The sequence below is a fragment of the Rhagoletis zephyria genome, unplaced genomic scaffold (genome assembly GCF_001687245.7).
Source record: "Rhagoletis zephyria isolate East Lansing unplaced genomic scaffold, Rhagoletis_zephyria_1.1 Rzeph_scaffold_00828, whole genome shotgun sequence".
NCBI lineage: Eukaryota > Metazoa > Arthropoda > Insecta > Diptera > Tephritidae > Rhagoletis > Rhagoletis zephyria.
Window position 1 is genome coordinate 46,755 of NW_016157912.1, and position 22,308 is coordinate 69,062.

The following is a 22,308-nucleotide window of genomic DNA, read 5'->3' on the forward strand; positions in this document are numbered from 1 at the left end:
TATATATAAACGAGTTTGTAAAAGGGGGCGTGGCACATCCCATAGGCGCGGAATTTTTTATCAGCTTTAACTTCGGAACCATAAGTCACACGAACTTGAAATTTAGTATGCAGACATACCAATGGTAGGTGCTTATAGGAGGGTATTCATAATCGAGTTTGCAAAAGGGGCGTGGTACATCCCATAGGCGTGGAATTTTTTATCAGCTATAACTTCGGAACCATAAGTCACACGAACTTGAAATCTGGTATGCAGACATTTTAATGGTAGGTGCTTATAGNAGAAGGGGGGCGTGGCACATCCCATAGGCGTGGAGTTTTTTATCAGCTATATCTACGGAACCATAAGTCACACGAACTTGAAATTTGGTATGCAAACATGTCAATGGTAGGTGCTTATAGGAGGGTATATATAAAAGAGTTTGTAAAAGGGGGCGTGGCACATCCCATAGGCCTGGAATTTTTTATCATATATATCTACGGAACCATAAGTCCCACAAACTTGAAATTTAGTTTGAAAACATGTCAATGGTAGGTGCTTATAGGAGGGTATATATAAGCGAGTTTTTAAAAGGGGGCGTGGCACATCCCATAGGTGCGGAATTTTTTATCAGCTATAACTTCGGAACCATGACACACGAACTTAAAATTTGGTATGCAAATATGTCAATGGTAGGTGCTTATAAGAGGGTATATATAAACGAGTTTTTGAAAGGGGGCGTGGCACATCCCATGGGCCTGGAATTTTTTATCAGTAATAACTTCGGAGCCATAAGTCACATGAACCTGAAATTTGGTATGCAGACATACCAATGGTAGGTGCTTATGGGAGGGTATATATAAACGAGTTTGTAAATGGGGGCGTGGCACATCCCATAGGTGTGGAATTTTTTATCAGCTATAACTTCGGAACAATAAGTCACACGAACTTGAAATCTGGTATGCAGAAATATCCATGGTAGGTGCTTATACGAGGGTATATATAATTGAGTTTGTAGAAGGGGGGCATGGCACAATCCATAGGCGTGGAAATTTTTATCAGCTATAACTTCGGAACCATAAGTCACACGAACTTGAAATCTGGTATGCAGAAATATCCATGGTAGGTGCTTATACGAGGGTATATATAAACGAGTTTGTAAAAGGGGGCGTGGCTCATCCCTAGCGCGGAATTTTTTATCATCTATAACTTCGGAACCATAAGTCTCACGAACTTGAAATTTGGTATAAAGACATATCAATAGTAGGTGCTTATATGAGGGTTTATATAAATGAGTTTGTAAAAGGGGGCGTAGCGCATCCTATAGGCGTGGAATCCTTTATGAGCTATAACTTCGGAACCATAAGTCTCACGAACTTGAAATTTGGTATAAAGACATATCAATAGTAGGTGCTTATATGAGGGTTTATATAAATGAGTTTGTAAAAGGGGGCGTAGCGCATCCTATAGGCGTGGAATCCTTTATGAGCTATAACTTCGGAACCATAAGTCCCACGAACTTGAAATTGGGTGTGCAGACATGTCAATGGTAGGTGTTTATAGGAGGGTATATATAAACGAGTTTGTGAAAGGGGGCGTGGCATATCCCATAGGCGTGGAATTTTTAATCAGCCATAAATTGGGAACCATAAGTCACATGAACTTGAAATTTGGTATTCATACATATGTAGATATCTATGGGAGGTGTTCTGAGTAAAGTATATATAAATGAGTTTGTAAAAGGGGGATATACATATATATATTTATCTATTAGATAACTCGGATATTTAAAACTGTGTGTGTTTTTTTTTTTTTTGAAACCTTATTCGTTGAAATGTTTGTCAGCTATAACTTCGGAACCATATGTCGCGTCAACTTTAAATTTGGTATACAGTTACATATATACATATTTGGTAGGTACTTATAATAAGGTCTATAAAAATGGGTTTGTAAAAGGGGGCGTGGTGCATCCCATAGGCGTCGATTTTTTTATCATCTATAACTTCGGAACCATAAGTCCCTCGAACTTGAAATTTAATATGCAGACATATCAATACTAGGTGCTTTTGGGAGGGTATATGTATATAAACGAGTTTGTAAAAGGGGGCGTGGCTCATCCCTAGCACGGAATTTTTTATCATCTATAACTTCGGAACCATAAGTCCCTCGAACTTGAAATTTAATATGCAGACATATCAATACTAGGTGCTTTTGGGAGGGTATATGTATATAAACGAGTTTGTAAAAGGGGGCGTGGCTCATCCCATAGGCGTGGAATTTTTTATCAGGTATAAAGTCGGAACCATAAGTCGCACGAACTTGAAAATTGGTATGCAGGTGTAGCTATGGTAGGTGCTTATAAAAAGATAAGTATAAATAAGTTTGTAACAGATGGCGTGGCAAATCCCATAGGCGTGAAAATTTTTATCAGCTATAACTTCAAAACCATAAGTCACATGAAATTTTAATTTGGTATGCAGACATGGTATGGTAGGTGCTTATAGTAAGGTATATATGAATGAGTTTATGAAAGGGGGCGTGGCACATCCCGTAGGCGTGGAATTTTTAATCAGCCATAAATTGGGAACCATAAGTCGCATAAACTTGAAATTTGGTATTCATACATAGGTATCTATGGGAGGTGTTCTGAGTAAAGTATACATAAATGAGTTTGTAAAAGGGGGATATACATATATATATTTATCTATTAGATAACTCGGATATTTAAAACTGTGTGTGTTTTTTTTTTGAAACCTTACCGTCTTTAGATTATTTTGAAATGGAAAGATTAAATTGTTTTTTACAGCCCTATTCTGTTGCCCTCACAAAAATCACCACACTCACTATTGTGAGGTTTCTGACTATTGTGAGGTTATCCCTATGCTGGCGTAAATTCAAAAGCTAATACGCTCACAATTGTCAGGAAATTTATGATGTACGAATGAGACCATCACAAGAGAAAAACAGCCGATTTTTATTGAGCAATTGAATAATGTTTTGTTAATTTTCGTTCGCTATCAGTGTCTGTGTTAAGTTTTTGTTTTAATCTAAAAGTATATTCAGTAATGGCTTGTTTTTGCGGCAGTTTCGGAAGAGTTAGAGCAGGCATAGGATTTCATTTCCATACAAACTTTTGCACCAAGTTGTGGATTGTAAACTGTCTGAAGTACTGGAGCTACTCCTAATTTATTTCTTTTTAAATTCGCCTAGAAAATAAATAAAATCAGTAATTATCAAAAAATAAACAAATTGCAAAAATATTTACTTTTCCTGTTGTTCAGCATCCATCTTTTTTATTTATTTTATTTACGAAACAGCTGTTAGACAGCACAATGCTTTTCACCTCGTGTGGTGATTTTTTTGAGCTTTATTTTATGAGATGTGGGCAAGAATAACCTCACAAAATAGACCTCACAAGAAATCTCACAAATTTTGTTGTCAACGTTATTGTGGCTTGTTAACATTTTATTTCTAATATTTTTATTGGGCTTTGTACCACTATTGTTCATTAGGAAAAATTGAAAAAGCAACAAAGTCTAAGCGGTAGAAGTTATAGCACTATTTCGGAGATCACCACATCTCCTCATCAGACTTCTTTTTCTAGACTTCAGCAGGGATCGAACCTGCGAATTCGATGTTCAAAGTCAGAAGCGTTAACCACTGAGCTATGTACATCCCGTAAACTCTTGTTGCTAATTCATTTTCCTTATTCAACCAACTACTATCAAGTGCAGCTGACAAATTTTTGCTCACAACTCAGTTGTGAGGTTTTATTAGAATAGGGCTGTTAATCTCGCGATGCTGTTAAACGAAAAAGGTTCGTTCATAATGAATAAAACTCCTTCCGAACTAGGCATTCTACTAGAAAAATGCAGCTAAATAAAACAGCTAATCGAATGCTAAACGGAATGTACCGTAGTAGAATAATTTTAATTTATAAATTTGGTCGTTGCCTTAATCCATCTAATATTAATAATGGAACAAAATTTGTAGTACAAGTGATGATCAATATATATTAGTTATAGCACGATAAAGCCAAAAGTATGGCTCCTAAGGATGCCTTAATGTAAACAAAGAAAATAGTTTGTCTCCTTTAAATTACGCTGAACTGAATATTCGTATTACTGTTTTATATTTTGATTTGTTTACCCCGAACGACGTCGGGTGCTCTGCTAGTTATAATATATTTCCAAAAGTTTATATAAAATTTGTATATATGGGTATCAATTGTAAGAATTCGAAACAAACTAAATAATTTTTGTATTCAATTAACCTTTTGGAACAAGCCAAAAATGTCCTTTAGAAATATTATCCTTCAAGATTTTTAATTTTGAATGAATTTTAAAGTATCTAAGTTTAATTTAAATCCTATGAATATATATAAGGATACTAAAGGATAAAAATATCAAAGGATATTTTTCAAAAAATTGTAATCCTGCCTTCCTATTGAAAAACTAAAGATGCAGATTTACTAAAAATGCGCTCAAATACGGGATACATACACCCTTATTCTAGCTATGGTACGAAAAACGAAAAAGCGGCATGCTGCCACTCTTGCGGAAACATGTGCAGCATTTCCAGCTATCACTTGTTTCTCGAAGTCAGCTGTATGAAGGAAAACAAAGTGGAGATGAATTAAAACAAAACTTATAAGTGCTAATTTATGGTAGAATCGTTTGATTTTTACATATTGTGAAGAAAATTATGGACTCATTATGGACGCATTTGCAATTATAGCAGTGAAGTAAGAGCGCGCTATGGAAATGCGTTCACAAAGGTATGCGGAGCTGTGGGGAATAGTAACCATGGACGCATCTATGTATGTCACCTTCTGGTTGAATTGTTGAACCAAAAGCCTTAACTCCTCTTATACATGAAGAACTGGTTATCAATCCAGTTAATGCAACAAGAACTTCTTCCAAGTCATTGAAAATATGCATTTTGTTAGGTTTACCACCTGTTGCGCTTGTATCTGCCTTCGACCGCGCATAGGGATTGTAACCCTTACTAGGTAGAATTCTCTTTCTCCGGAGAAGAGGGGCGAGAGCCCTACACATAACTCCGGCTACGCCATCCACAGTATGTTTGCGCAGAACCCTCATCAAAATTTACAAAAAATGCATAGCTAAAATCGAATTTATTAATAAACTAGTGCTCGGAAATTTAAAACCCTGTCTTAAATTAAAGTTTATTCTTTTGACTACACATGTACGTTAACGCTTTCAGACCAATATCATTGTACAAATAACTAAACCGTAACCAACCAGTATAAACCAGTGGATAAAAATTTAATAAATTTTAAAAGAACACCAGTAATATTTTCTCAAAACACACATTGACTGACATCTCTTTGCTTAATTTTTAAACCGTAACCAAGTTTCTCTATTACGGACAACATTCTTTTTTGTTCGTTCATATAAAGCTGTAAACACATAAAGGGCTTGTGGTGTGCGGCGTGCAGACTGTCAAAATAAAATACGTGGAAACCATATGAACTGAACACAATCCACAACACAAGCCCAGGGTGTCGTTTGATTGCACGCCATGATGTAGCCGAGCAATTTCTATTTTCTAATTTGACAGGCGTGCTTACATTTCGTCTCAGTGTTTGGGAAATGAAATTCTTCTTTAGTACGAAATCTATACGAAAACTGTACTTTTTGACTGAAAGTTGTATCGACTTTTTAATTTGCTCATATATTTTCATAGTACATGCACACATACATGCCCTTCAAGACCAATGATTTGATGGTATGAGAAAGTTTACTTGTTTATGTACATACATTTACATATTTTCCACTTTTACAAATTGACTTACATAATCATAAATATGTATGCACACATTTTCAGGTACACTTCTTAACAAAAAGCATTATAATTCGGTACTAAAACTGTACATAGCATTTCATTAGTAATTTTAATATTATGGCAATATTCCTAGCTATAGCTCTTATCAAAATTGTATGACACTCACATATTAAAGAGATTTTACCATTTATCTTAATATTGTTTAATTTTAGTTATTTGTTTATAAAAAGTTTATACCTTAACCAAAACCGTATAAATCCAAGCTCCTATCATTGTGCAACATTAAAAAAGCAACAAACTTTTCTAAATATTTCAAGCTTTTTAATTAAATTTCCTAGAAATATATTAAGTATACAGTTTTGTAGCCCATTCCATTTTAATATAACAAAGTGCAAGTTTGAAGTAGCTGCGACTTATCGTTGATTTTTAAGATTTTTTTGTTGAAGGTGTCCATATAAAAAAGTCGTCGAACATACTTCATATGGAAGAAAATGACTGACATCGTGAAAAAGACTGCCAAAAATCAACGGTAAACCCCAGCTACTTTAACCTGAAACTTTATTACATATAATAAAATTTAATGGTGTACAAACCTGCATACTTAAAATATTTCATAAAAATATAAATAAAGAGCTAGACATTTTTATGACAGTTTTCTGCTTTATTTTAAAGTTGCACAAAGATTTAAACTCGGATTCAAACAGTTTTCGTTAAAGAATAATAATAAAAAAATAATAAAATAAATAGCCAAATCTTGTCCAATTTGTGAGTTTCGTCGTTATGATAAGCACTATACATATTTTTAAGAAAATCTCTTGTTTTAGTTAACCCAGAAGTTATTGCTTCTTTATGAAGTTGATTTCGACATTTTGTTTTAAGATTTAGTACCGAAAATATGTTATCAAACTTTTCCTAGGAATGGAAAGCTGATAGCACACCTTGCGCTATGATATAATAGTTCGTTCAAGACATTTTAAACACTTTTCCAAAACTTATAAAGGCAAATTTGAAAAGGTCAAAATAAAAACAGAATACAAAAATTTCCCGCTTTGATTTTTCAGAGCTACATACATATATTTAGTATTCATCACAAAACTGTATTAAAAAGTTTTGCATAGTAGGAAAGTATATTTTGAACGAAATTGTATAAAAAAAGTACGATTGTACCAAAAATGCCAAAACTGTGCAAAATAGGGTTGTGGAACGCAACTGCAAACATTGCCACACACCACATGTGTTTACAGCATAAATCAGTGTATAAAAATGTACGCGTATGCGAAAGGTAAATTGTGTCTAAAAGAACACCACTAATATTTTCTCAAAACACACATTGACTGGCATCTCTTTGCTTAACTTTTATCTCGCTTCCAACACAGAATTGTTTTCGTACAAAATTACGCAAAAAAGCTGTCATTTTCTTACTCGCTCGTTTCCAGGCATGCCATTGTTACGAATTTCGAAATTTCGAAAATACGATTCGGAAAATGCGTTATTTAAGAATCGATAAACTTAAGTATATCGAAAGAAAAAGCGAATCCAAGTCCTTTATTTTAAATTTTATTTTGCAAAGAAATATATGGAAAATTGTATGAAAACAATAGAACACAATCAACAACAGAAACAGGCAATTAGGTTGCGTTATTCGTTGTTACCTTCTCAATACATTTAATTAGTTTCATATATTTTTAAACTACTCCTTGGGCGGGAAAGAATTGCCAAAGTAGTGACACCATAATACAAATTTAAGATAACCGTAAATTTCTTAATGATCCAATGATCGGACCTAAACCAAATCATTATGGGACTACCTCTGAGGTATCACCTCAGACTCAAGTATAGCGAGAGTACCAGTTTGACAGAATAAAACATAACCAAAAATCATAGAAAATAAGGATGCTGGCTATGTTTATGACTCCTTTATATTCAATGTTCTTTGTGATAATTGCTCTGTCACGTTTGTGCGAAAAATTACTTTTGGGTCAGAGTACAGGTAGACTCTTATTAAATTAATAAAGAAAACACTGAATATCTGGACTTAATCGGTACAAATATGAGAAATCGAGACACTTACACGCCCCGACTTTTAAAAAATATTCAGCGGGACAATTTTCATAAAATCGGTACGAATGGTCACCGTACATATAGTACCACTATAAAACATAGACTGATCATTTGACAATATAGCCAGAGACAGACTTTAACTTTTATGAAAACTGTGTTGTTAACGAAGCTTTAGTTTTGGCTTTATAAGTATTTCGTTAATTGTTTTCTTGGGACAGTCTAACGTTACATACATACAATGGGACAGTGCTGCCGCGGCCGAAAAATAAAGTTAAACAAAATATTTCAAAAATTTTAACAAATCCCGTTAAAATTAAGCAACTTATTTATCGGGTCTTATTAAAAAGAAAAATGCCTGTTTGTTTCTTCCTGAGCTTGTTAAATTGGCTATAGAAATAAAAAGTAAGCAAGTCAGTAAGTAAAGGCTCTGTAAGGCTGAGTTTTGTCGTCAAAAGTAAGGATGTTATAGTCTAAGGTCCCATTTCAAATGAATATTTAAACGGCACTTAAGTTTAATTGTGGATTGTTGTTTAAATGCCATTTAGCTTTCGTTGGGTTTCAGATCAACTTTGTTTAAATATGCCAAACAATTGGCAGCACTGCTGCTTATTCCTTGAAATTGTTGTTACATTTTCATGTTTGTTTACCTTTTCTGCTTCAATCTTGGTTGTTTGGTATAAACACAGGGTTCCATATCTCATATTTAAATAGCAAAACTGGCCATTTAAGTGCAGACTAAATGTATGATCTAAAAAGGAATAGTGGAAATTAATCAACAATTTCTACTTAAGTAGGCCATCTGAAATCGGGCCTAACAGTTGCTAAATTTGAAAACTGTTACACATTCTTTCAGGTTTTCAACACATACTGCTATAACACTATGCGACAGTCAAAATCGGGATGGGATGAAACCAACGGGAAATGTTATATCGGTCAAAAACAAGTTATACGTGTCCCGGCGTTTAGCTGGGTCATGTCTAGGAATCGAGATATATATATAACTATCATATAGGGGAAATTGTCACCTTTGGTGGTCTTTTTTTGACATAACTCGAGAACCACTAGTCTGATTTTGCTCAAACAAATTTAAAAAAATTAAAAATTACAATTCCTTTAATCTGTTCATATTACGCTTTTCTATATAATCAACAGTTTTGCCGGTAAAAATAAATGTATGAAGAAAAAAAATATTTTTTGCCTAAAATATTAAATTTTTTTAAAACTGAACCATTAGAGCGACATTTTTTCAATTTGAATCACAATATCTCCACAACAAGAGTTTTCCCAGATATAAGCTATACACCAGATGAAAGCTAAGGTTTCGGGCTAGATTTGTGGAAACCAAGAATAAAATCCACTGACCAGTTTTTGAGAAAATTCTCGAAATCCATATTTTCAGCAGCCCGATTTTTAGTTTTCAGGCGATAACGTTATGACATATTTATATTTTATAAACACAAAAGATAGAGTTAGATAGCTTGTTTGGAGACCCTTCTACTGATATCCACATGAATGACATGGACTGAGTAGTGCGGCCTCAGTTGTAGTTTAAAAAATTGCATTTTTTCGAATTTCAGGCAGCAGCCACGACCACAAAGGCATACGAATCAAAACATCCTGGAACAAAACCTTCTTAGTTTTTTTGTGCTTTTATTCCTGAAAGTTTGAAAAAAATTAAATGAAGGTACGTACAGACGCCACATACATACCAAAGCATCTCGTAGTGGAGACACGAACCAAAACACATTTACCTCTATATCTTTCCAACTAGTGGCCGGAACTTAATATGTAAGGTATCGTTTGAAAGGTATAGAATAAGGCCTATAGAATAATACTAAGTATGTTGGGTGTGCCCACATGCCCCCTTAAACCGGCAAAAACAAAAAAACGTTTTTTGTTTTGCAACACTTTAGCCTACTTTTTAAGAATCCGGTTAATCGCTTATGAAGCTTGAATACATTTTCTGGACACACTCTTCAAGACCTTTCCAACGATATCTCAAACATGTCGATTGGCTGTCTGGATAAAAACTTCCAAATCTCGTGTATATAAAAGCGAGTCATTTCAGCATGCTACTGTGGCTGCTTTCGTCACTCGCGCACACTGCCGTGCGCTGTGATAACTGTTGCATTTTATGATGAACCCGCTGGACTTCTTCTGCATGAAAGCAACTGTCAAAAATTTCAAGCAGTAAAAAATTCCGAATTGGTAAAGCAGAAATGTTTAATTTTCTCACCATAGTAAAAAGTGTTTTCGTCAAAGAACTTGGCTACTGATTTTCGCAGGCCCTAAGTATAGGTATAGACTTTAGTATTGTTGTATAATCAACACCTTTCTTGAAGTTATTTTTTTGGAGTTCTCCTGAAACATTTGTGTAAGTAAAAATTGCTTAACGATTATATGCATTTTTGGCTCAGAAAACACTGGATTATAGTTTGATAATTCATTCAATGCCTAAATTTTTGACAAATACAAATATATAAAGTTACGAGCCTTCCAGAAGATCAGTAATATTGATATTTACACGTATATTAAAAGATAAATAATAAAAATGTGTATGTGTATGTGATGCCCAACTCAAATAAATGAAGGTATTCACACCTGGCTGGTTATGTAGTAGGGTGCCCATCGAAAATGCTTTTTCAAGACTCTACCCCCTAATTTTATTCGTTTTTATGAGAAATATTATTGCCCATTTTTATAGATTTTTTAAAGGTCATTTAGAGGCCGCGACCTGTCGATTTAGGCCAGAAAATAGGTTTTTGTAGATCAAAGATCGAATATGATCTGAGAAGAGGATATATAGACCTTTAAAATGGTATTTAATAATCTATTGTCAGACTAGGCTAGTTGCGATTTTTTATCGTGTACATTATAAAAAGACCCATATTTCTTTTAATTTTTTAAATATGGAGTACTATCTAAAATTAAATCTATTTTCAAATAAACTGATACCTCATTTATTGCAAGCGCAAAAAAATTGTCGAATTTAGGCGACTTTTCTTAAATACGGCCTGGAATTTATATTGTTTATGNCTGTCTGGATAAAAACTTCCAAATCTCGTGTATATAAAAGCGAGTCATTTCAGCATGCTACTGTGGCTGCTTTCGTCACTCGCGCACACTGCCGTGCGCTGTGATAACTGTTGCATTTTATGATGAACCCGCTGGACTTCTTCTGCATGAAAGCAACTGTCAAAAATTTCAAGCAGTAAAAAATTCCGAATTGGTAAAGCAGAAATGTTTAATTTTCTCACCATAGTAAAAAGTGTTTTCGTCAAAGAACTTGGCTACTGATTTTCGCAGGCCCTAAGTATAGGTATAGACTTTAGTATTGTTGTATAATCAACACCTTTCTTGAAGTTATTTTTTTGGAGTTCTCCTGAAACATTTGTGTAAGTAAAAATTGCTTAACGATTATATGCATTTTTGGCTCAGAAAACACTGGATTATAGTTTGATAATTCATTCAATGCCTAAATTTTTGACAAATACAAATATATAAAGTTACGAGCCTTCCAGAAGATCAGTAATATTGATATTTACACGTATATTAAAAGATAAATAATAAAAATGTGTATGTGTATGTGATGCCCAACTCAAATAAATGAAGGTATTCACACCTGGCTGGTTATGTAGTAGGGTGCCCATCGAAAATGCTTTTTCAAGACTCTACCCCCTAATTTTATTCGTTTTTATGAGAAATATTATTGCCCATTTTTATAGATTTTTTAAAGGTCATTTAGAGGCCGCGACCTGTCGATTTAGGCCAGAAAATAGGTTTTTGTAGATCAAAGATCGAATATGATCTGAGAAGAGGATATATAGACCTTTAAAATGGTATTTAATAATCTATTGTCAGACTAGGCTAGTTGCGATTTTTTATCGTGTACATTATAAAAAGACCCATATTTCTTTTAATTTTTTAAATATGGAGTACTATCTAAAATTAAATCTATTTTCAAATAAACTGATACCTCATTTATTGCAAGCGCAAAAAAATTGTCGAATTTAGGCGACTTTTCTTAAATACGGCCTGGAATTTATATTGTTTATGTACCGGAATTTCAGTTTTTTTGAGCTGTGTATCTAAGCAGTTCATCAATGTTTATTCAAAATTGATATATATAATCGATCTTTAGCAAAAAACTGGTTTTTTAAGAAATTTTAGGAAAATGGGGGTGGCACCGTCCACTTATATGATATATGCGTATCTCAAAAACTACTTAACTGATCTCAACCAAAGTTGGTATACACATTGTGCTTAGCCTCCTTAGGTACCGTCTTAAATATTTTTGAAATCGGGCAAAACCTACTCGTCCTAAATATAGCTAGCTTTGAGTTTTTTGAAATTACCGTTACGTTGGTGAAGCACGTGGAATTTGTACGATTTGAAAAATATGGCACTTAAGAAGCCTAAGCGCAATGTGTTCACTAAATTTGGTTGAGCTCGGTCAAGTATTAGATTTTGAGATACACATATATGATATAAGCGGGCGGTGCCACCATTTTCATAAAATTTCTTCAAACCCCACTTTTTTGTTGAAGAGCGATTGTATATATCAATTTTGAATAAATATTGATGAACTCCTTAGCCACACTGTTCAAAAAATAAATGAGGTATCAGTTCATTTTAAAATAGATTTAATTTTAGTTAGCGCTCCACATTTTAAAATTGTAGAAATTATCGATTGTCAAAATTTAAAAAATTAAGAGAAACATGGGTCTCTTTTAATTTACCAGATAAAAAATCCCAAGAAACCTACTCCGACAATAGATTAGTATGTACCATTTTAAAGGCCTATATATTCTTTTCTCAGATATATTCAATCTTTGAAATCAAATCAAAAATAGTCATTCAAAAACTCATAAATCTATAAAATCCTATTTTCTGACCTAAATCGACAGGTCGCGACCTCTAAATCACCTTTAAAAAATCTATAAAAATAAGCAAAAATATTTCTCATAAAAACGGATACAATAAGGGGGTAGTGTCTTGAAATTTCAAAAAAAAAAACATTTTCGATGGGAACCCTATTATGCAGTCATATTTTTTATTAAATTTATAGCAATAAAATACACTGAAGAATAGTATTCGGTAATCAGGAAACATAATAACGCGGAAGGACTGATTACCTGCAATAGTTATGCATGCGAAGTTCATACTTACCAAATTTAGAAGATGTTTCATATTGATTAGTAGTGCTGCGTTGAAGTGAGAGCAAGGCTTGTAACCATTTTAGCATCTCAGTCTCGCTGTCAAGTACTATTCCAAAGCCTCCATCTTTTGTTGCAAGCGCTATTACAAAATCATATTTAGTGTCTAACCTTCTATTAATGTTGAAACAGTTCTCCAATTTCACAACACGTTTAGGAGCTGTGCCGGATTTAAACTTTTTTATACTATCAAAGTATTCTAACCGAGCACAATCCTGGGCTGTCTCTTTATATAATACAAAAAACTTCTTTTTCATTGTATTAAACTTTTTCTGGTAACCAGAGAGTATCAAGCCGTCATCAATATTCTTGTCCACAAACTTTGACATTTTAACCTGCGATAAAAGAAGTGTCTTTAAAGAGAGTTAAAATTTTGAGATTTCTATAAATATGTACATAAATATGTATGTGCTGTTGTTTTTGAAAGTGATACGAGTCAATATTTCATATGTCGAGATATTTAAGGGCTTACATCTGAAATAATTTAAAACTATTGGCAAACGTTAGTCTATTCGGGTGACGTTTTTAACACTATAAATGAGTAAAATTTTATTATGCAATAATATCACTGTGCTACACAAAAAATATGCAGGGGTTTTCATATAGAAATTATGTTTTGCTATAGCCCATAGGATACGACTATACTTATAGTTTTTCTTCATCTCTTCGTTTAATACTTTTTTACTAACAAATATAATAAAACTTTAGTATTCTTCAAGTTACAACTTCAAGAAGTTATAACTTTGTTGTTTTTTGATCGAATTAAAAATTTTTGTTTCTCTGTTTGAAAGAAATGGGTTTTACCTTTCTAACAAAGAAAGTTTGAAAATCTGCTGGAGAAGTGCTTAGTATTGCTCTTCTAATTGAAAAAATACGTAAATTTTTCAAAAAACTTTCATTTTCTACGCGCTTTTATTTGATCGTGACATTATCTTTATAGCAAAGAGCATAAAATCAGTTTTCCAAAAGTCATAAGTAAATTAAGATCGAATAAAATGTGGCTTAGTAATGCTTTACTCAGTGATAAGTATATCTTTTGTTTTCCTTTTTTGCTAGAAAGGTTTTCGTTTTGTTTGTTTTTTTTTATGCATTTTATTACCGTTTTCGATTATGTACGTACATATGTATATGGGCAATTCTCAATTAGTTCCGACTTTCGCATGTCTCGACAGTTTTTATTCGGACACATAATTTTCGCTGGTTTATTAACAAACATCAGGTTACATATGTTATGTAGATTATGTAAATGCACATAAGGACCACGGTACATATTTTCTAGCCAAATATGCATATGATTGAGAAATAAAATTGAGAAATTTTCACAAATAAAAGTGTGACTCTCCCGTTATTTCTTTTTATTTTTACGTTGCAAAATTTGGTGCGTTGATTGCTCATGTTTGAGTTTATAATGAACTGGTAGTATTTAGAGAGGAGAATCGAATGCAGAAGAACTTAGAAGTATGTGATTGCAGTAGAAAAGAAGTTATGAAGAGTCAAAGTGGCGTGACTCCTTTTTTTTTTAATTATGACACTCACGGCTTTTATAGTATACCAACGCTGGGCAAACGCGGCTCTTTGCTTAGCAAAGTGTGGCTCTTTTTACTTTCTCCTTTATTGGCTCTTTTTACTTTTTAATATACATATTCCTCTGCTGTCCACTCTTTTCCATTGCGTTGTTTTTTTATTTTATTCTTTTTATATGCACATACGCAAATTGAGATCGGAACATTACCGCACAAATTTAATAAAAAGAAAATAATAGAAATAAAAATAACAATACATATCTATGTGTGTCGAAGAAACTGAAACCAGAGGCAATATTAGCCCAGCGAATGGAGTGTGATGTGTGTGGGGTTTTCTGGCAATGAAAGGAAATGAAGGAAAGAATGGAAGGAAGCCAAGCGTATGGGTCTGGTGGTAAACGAGGACAAGACGAAGTATCTCCTGTCATCAAACAAACAGTCAGCACATTCGCGCCTTGGCACCCACGTCTCTGTTGACAGTTACAATTTCGAGAAAGTAGAGTATTTCGTTTACTTGGGAACTAGCATTAACACCGATAATAATGTCAGCATGGAAATCCAACGCAGAATCACTCTTGCAAACAAGTGCTACTTTGGACTGAGTAGGCAATTCAGGAGTAAAGTCCACTCTCGACATACGAAAACCACGCTCTAAAGGGTGAACACACCAAAAGTGCGACACTTAGAAATTACTACCAGAAACAAACTAGCAGGCTTTGAAATTATTTTTTTTTGTATTATATAACTTGGAAGTTTTGATGTTATTAAAATGTTAAAATATTAGTTATTAATAGCTCCATATGAAAGTGATCGGTATTTTCATCGCACACGCGCCATCATGTTCGGCACGACTGCATCATCGACTTTACGCGATGCGCACAACTACTTTGTTTTGCACTCTTCAATATTTTTCACTGTTTCACCTGTTTTCTGCAAGATTTCTTTGGCAATTGACCAATATTCCCCAATAGGACGTGGCTCTGGGCTATTGGGTGGATTGCAGTCGTGAGGTATAAAATTGATGTTATTTGCATTATACCACGGCAATGTGTCCTTGGCATAGTGGCAGGTTCCCACGTCCGCCTAGAACAGTGGCCTACTCCTTATCTGTTGATAAATGACAGAAGTCGCCTTTTGAGGCACTCATCCCGATAAACTTGATCATTCATTGTCCCGGATGGGAAAAAGGGCTGCTCTTACGGCCGCAGGAACAAATATCTTGCCAAACCATGTGGTTTTTGGAAATTTGGACTTCATTTTCAGCTTACAACTTTCAGGGGCATCTTGACGACTTGCAGCAGTATAAAAATCTTGACCTGCAATATATTTTGAATTTTTATAGCAGTAGGTTTCGCAGTCCATAACAATGCAGTTGTACTTTTTAATTTAGAATTCAGACAACTTCCGAATGCGGGATTTCGCTGTAACATTCTACTTTGCGCCTCGGCCTGCCGCTGTTTGAGCTGTAGAACAACTCAATGAAGCTTTCCGCTTTACCTTTTGTACGAAAAACTGTGATCTTGATACAGATTTTGCAACATAACGCGACAAAATCTTCGGATTTCGCGAAAACGCACTGAGGACCTTCCGAGCACTGTTTTTATCACTTTGACCATGCTAACCCCCACTCCCTGGTTTTCTCGTAACTGCCTGGCCTTATTTGTACCGATTAAAACCCTGCAAACTGTCGAATAGTGCAATCTTTAATTTTTTAGCAATTTTACGTGTACTTAAGGCCGGATCATTTATAAACTCGTGCAAAATGGTTTGTCTCATTTCTAGCTCGGTTGCAATTTTTAACTCAACTAGGAATCAAATTCAAATGAAATTTCTTCTACGTTCAACTAAGGTGATGGTCAACTTATGGTATTTGAATTTCAAAATATTGAATTCATTTTGGGTAAGTTATAAGCTTCCCAAAGTGTCGCAGTTTTGGTGTGTTCACCCTTTAAAAGTCACTCATCATGCCCGTGCTGGTATATGGCACAGAAGCATGGACAATGACAACATCCGATGAGGCGGCTATTGGAGTATTCGAGAGAAAGATGTTGCGGAAGATTTACGGGCCTTACGTGTTGGCGACGGCGAGTACCGCAGACGATGGAACGATGAGCTGTGTGAGCTTTACAACGACATGTACATAATGCAGCGAATTAAAATACAGTGGCTTGGCCATGTCGTTCGAATGGACCCCGACGCTCCAGCTCTGAAAGTATTCAACTCGGAACCCGCTGGTGGTAGCAGAGGAAGAGGGGGGCCCCCACTGCGATGGAAAGATCAGGTAGAGAAGGACTTAGCTTCACAAGGCGTTTCCAATTGGCGTCAGTTGGCACAGAAGAGAAACGACTGGCGTGCTTTGCTGAACTCGGCCAAAATCGCTTAGGCGGTTACGACGCCAAATAAGAAGAAGAAGAAGAAGACAAACTAACATTTAGTAAAACTAAAACACAGCTAGTAGAATAAAACAAATAAACTACGTATAACAATTAATTTTACTGTACAAACTTTCACAAATGTTTAACTCTTTACAGATACATATTATTATTATTATTATTATTACGTCGGGGATACTCGCGCTGCGACCTAAGAAGATCTATTGTGCTTAAACCTAATTGTAATGACTCCTACCCTTGACTATTTAAGAAGTTAAGCGCTTTGGAGTACGCCTTGTTTCAAATTTTGAGTGAAGAAGACAATCGTTCCCCAGTCTGATATTTATAATACGTGGACAGTCACATAGAATATGCTCTGGCATTTCCTCCACCAGCTCACAAAAGGCTAGGAACCATGCAAGCGCATTTGGGCTCCACACTTTGCGAGACACTCAGCCCTTTCGTTGCCTTCAAACCGTTCATGTTGCGGAACCAACACAGCCTTACACTATTGTGGGTTTCCAAGTGGCTCAAAAGAGCTTCACAGCTGTCCATAAGCCTGGTGCCGTTTTAAAATAGTCAAAGGCCTTTAACCTGCCAGACTATCCGACATAATATTTATTTTGGACAAATTGGGTTCTTTACATAGACTGCGATTGCAAAGACTTCCGCCTGGAATATAGTTCTGTATGAGCAAATTGGCAGAAATTTCTGGAATCTTGGTCCAAATACGCCCGCCGCAGTGCTCTCGTCGCCCATCTTTGATCCGTCGGTATACAATACTTGGGACCCTTCGTCAGTCATAGTTATTATCACTTCATAGCAGTCCTTTTTAGGAATTCTGACCTTGTATGGTTTGTAGAAGGATAACTCGGGATTATTCAGGAACGGCTTTAGAACCTCTAAATGACCCCGAAGATATCCAATTTTCTTTCTGGTCATATTGGGCAGTCGTTAGTAGAGCGCTTCAGCAGGCCTCTTTTTCTCTCTCACAACTCTCTTCGTATGTGAAACAGTGATGCAATTTATGGTACAATTGTACTTTTTTGGTACATTTTGGAAGCCAAAAGTACATTGGTACTACATTGACATTTTTGATAAAATTTTCTCAAAATACGGCACTGCACCACACTGTGTATACTTGGATTTAGCATTTTTGTGGACAAAAATATAGTCATCTTTTTCTACCTGAAAATGAAAATTTTGCTAAAATCAACGAAAAGTTGGTGCGATAATAGCCCTATTCATAAACATTCATGACAGTAAGTACTTACAGAAACATAGAGAGTGAAATTGAGATGTAGAGAAAATTATCATAAAAAGTTATTGAACGCAAAACTAGCAAAACCGTGCATCTTACGCCATTTTGACTTTCTGATGTTTAAGGTTTGCCGCGTAATTTTCCTTTTGGTTGGGAACATTTACCAAAAATAAAATAATAATAAAAAAAATCTATCTTAGATTAAAATTATGCATCCATATTTTCATTTCACGAGTTTTGTTTTGAGCATGTTTTTATCAAATCTTCCTCTAAACCCTTTGTTTACATTTGAAATTGACACATGACTAATTTTTACTTGCAACAATTTGCAGCTCCATGGGGGTGTTAAGCTCCAGAATTCGCCCTCTTGCAAATTTTTTGGGTTATTGAATGCATTTCCAGTAAAAACTTGCAGGTACTGGTAACTATTCGTAAATATTTTTTGATCTTGAACGGGTCTGGTAGTGTTTTCGTATTCTCCAGACAAAAGTATTCATCAGAAAAAGTTCTGAGCATTCACTATCAAAGAAACAAAATATACAGAAAATTTGCAATCTTTGAAACAGCTGATCATTTTCTCAGTTTTAGTAGGTGATACATTTGAAAATTTATTATCCGGTTGGAGCATTGTCCCCGGTTTGACATTGTTTACAATTGAATAATTTTGGATAGGAAAAGCATTTTTAACATATGAATGAATACGTATTTTTTCTCAAAATTTATCCGCATCATAATGCATTCAAAACTAAAAGGATCTCCTCCTCCAAACACCCTTCCCTTTTATCAAAAAAAAAAAAAAAAAAAAAATAATTTAAGTAGATATAGCTATGTGCTTTTCAAACTAATGCTGGATATCCACTAGGCATTAAATGGCAAAAATGACAAATGACAAAGTCGGGCATAAAAAATAATCGTGTCATTACATTAACAAAATAGTCATTAAGTTAATTTCCACTTGATATTTTTTTAAATAGCATAAATTTTTTGTAATTTCAATGCCTAGTGGAAATTCGGCATAACCCATTTTCTTCTCCGTTATCAACTGACTAATTCTGCCAAAACATTTCAGCAATTTTATTTATTTTCGAAAATTGAATACGGCAATCATAGTTGACACACACTACTTAAAATAAAAAAGAAATCTGGGGATCAATAGTAAATTAACTAAAAATAAACTCAACAAACCTTGTGCTTAATAACTTTACTTTTTTTCATTGTATACTAGCAATATTTATAAAATTTATAATCTTCTTCTTCTTGTACTGCGTATCCATTTGTTGGATGTTCGCGATAACATACATACGTTTAACGTTTTTAGTTTATATTTTTTATTGTTATTTCGAATTCGTTTCTGTTCCTTGCCTTGTCTATTAGTTCTCTTACGGTTTTAAGGCCCGTCCATTCTTTTATGTTGTCCAACCATGTAATTTTTCTTCTTTCTGCTCCTCTGAGTCCTGCGATCTTTACTTGTATTAATAGTCGTAAAACTTCATATTTTTGCCCTATTATAATATGTCCTAAATAGGCAGTTTTTCTTTGTTTTATCTCTTTTATCCGTTGTCTCGTGGTCTGCGCTCTTTGTGGTACAGTGTCATTAGATGTTTTATCCGTCCACTTGATCTTTAGGATTCTTCTGTAGCAAATTTCAAAAGCTTCCAGCCGATTTATGCTTGCTCTTTTTAGTGTCCATGTTTCGCATCCATATAAGAGAGTCGACCACACATAGCATTTAACAAATCTGATTTTCAACTTGATCGCTATATCTCTACTAGTGAGTACCTTCATGACGTTATTAAATGTTGCTCTTGCTGCCTCTATTCTGCCGTTGATTTCATTGTCATATTCCCACTTGTCATTCAGTCAACTGCCCAGATATTTGAAGTTTTTTACTTTTTCTATGTTTGTATTATTTAATGTCAAATTAGCATTAGAGTAGTCTTGTCCACTTTCATTTATTATCATAAGTTTTGTTTTGTGAATGTTAATGTCTAGTCCAAATTGTTTACTATGCCTTTCCACTTTATCCAGTATTCTTTGCAGGTCTGCTAAATTATTTGTGGTCAGGGTTGTGTCGTCAGCGTATCGAATATTATTGAAACACGAGCCGTTTATTGGTATCCCAGTCTCGTCACGTAGAGCATCTTCGAAAATCCTATTGGAATAAATGTTGAAAAGGAGCGCCGACAAAATACAACCTTGCCTAACTCCTCTGTTTATTCTAATTTCTTCTGTTTTATTGTCCCCGAATCGGACTTCTGCCGTTTGTCTCCAGAATAAATTTCGAATGCATTGAATGTCATATTTGTTTATGTCTATCGATTCTAGTGTGTATATTAGTGTGCGGTGCTGGACTCTGTCAAAGACCTTTCGTAGTCGATAAAACATAAGAACACGTCTTGGTCGGCGTCTTGGCATATCTGGACAAGCATTTGTACACTGAACAGCGCTTCTCTTGTTCCCATGCCTTCCTCAGACCCGAATTGCGTCCAATTACCTCCTCGCCTTTGTTATATATACGTCTATGCATAATTTTTAAAAATATCTTTAACGTGTGGCTCATTAAACTAATGAGCCGGTAGTCTTTACATAGCTTTGCGTTTGCTTTCTTCGGAAGCGTCACGATTTCGATTTAGGCCATGAGAGGGGATATTCTCCAGTTTTGTATACGTAGTTAAAAGTTTCTAAGAATACATTCATACCTTCGCCGTCAATTTGATTTATTATATCCGCTGTTATTTCGTCACATCCCACCGCTTTTTTCTTTTTTGACGTCTTTATTGCATTGGTTATCTCAGACTTTGTTATTTCCAAAAATATTTCATCTGTTACGCCCCTTGCTGGTATACTGTCTTCCCTCGAATCGTCCTTGAAGAGTTCGTTCACATATTCCGTCCATAGTTGCTTTTTTCCTGCTTCGTCGATTATTAATTTATTACCTTTATCTGTTAAAATATTTATGCTATTACGTTTTTTTGTGTTACGAAATTCTTTCAGTTTTTTGTGTAGTTTGAAGTTATCATGTGATTTTTCTAACCGCTCTATATCTTCACATTGTTTTTTCGTCCACATATTTTTTGCTTCTCGTATTTTCCATCTTATTTCTTTGTTAATCTTTTTATATTCATCAATATTGTTGTTGCGGTATTTTCGTCTTTCGTCCATCATCTTTAATATTTCGTCATTCATCCACTTTTCTTTTACCATTTGTACTTATTTCCCCAGTATTCGGTTCGTTGTAGTTTTTATATTTTCTACAGCTTTATTCCATTTGTCTATTGCATTTTCATCGCAATTTCGGGATGTGAGTATATGGTTTATATTTCGCTTAAGCTCCTCTTTTATTTTTACATTCTCAAGATTTTCCCGATTAAGCTAACCTTTTTTAAGTCTTTTTTGTTTTACTTGATGCGAGCCTTATTCTAATTTTTGCCATTAGCAAGTTATGGTCCGATAACACGTCTGCGCCAGGATATGTCTTAACCAGTGATGGGCAAAATTGTATTTACTAAGTATTAAGTACTAACTACAAAAGTATTTAGGTATTTTGTGTTGTTGTAAATACCAAAGTACTATTTACTTAGGTATTTAGGAGCTGCTAAATACCCAAGTACTACTTACTTAGGTATTTAGGAGCTGCTAAATACCCAAGTACTATTTACTTAGGTATTTAGGAGCTGCTAAATACCCAAGTACTATTTACTTAGGTATTTAGGAGCTGCTAGATACCAAAGTACAAAAAACGAAAGTATTTAGCAGGCGCTAAATACTCTGGTCCAAAGTACTCAGGTACCTTGGGGATGCAAAATACTTTCACTAAAGTACCAAGGTATTTAGTCGATGGCTAAATACTTTCAAACTAAATACTGTATAGTTTAGGAGAAATTTAGAGAATTGACACCACACCTTACACTCACCTCAACTTACTTTACCACAACTCACTTCACCTCTCCTCAAATCAACTCACCACACCTTAATTTGGGATCTATTTCGGGATTTTAGGGATTCGTCAGACTAAATCAGAATTTTCGAGACTACTTCGGGATTTTCGGGAATATTTCGGGATTTTCGAAGCTATTTCGTAATTCTTT

At 34.6% G+C, this 22,308-nt stretch overlaps 1 protein-coding gene across 2 annotated transcripts in view; it reads right to left on the reverse strand.

The window, feature by feature from the left end:
• LOC108361722 (insulin receptor substrate 1-like) overlaps positions 1-22,308 on the reverse strand; it is a 162,658-nt gene that overhangs the window by 37,454 nt on the left and 102,896 nt on the right. For both annotated transcript variants that reach the window (XM_017614431.1, XM_017614430.1), the window contains exon 5: positions 13,018-13,399. In XM_017614431.1, coding sequence (XP_017469920.1) covers positions 13,018-13,399 — 382 coding nt within the window. The remainder of the gene's footprint in view (positions 1-13,017; positions 13,400-22,308) is intronic.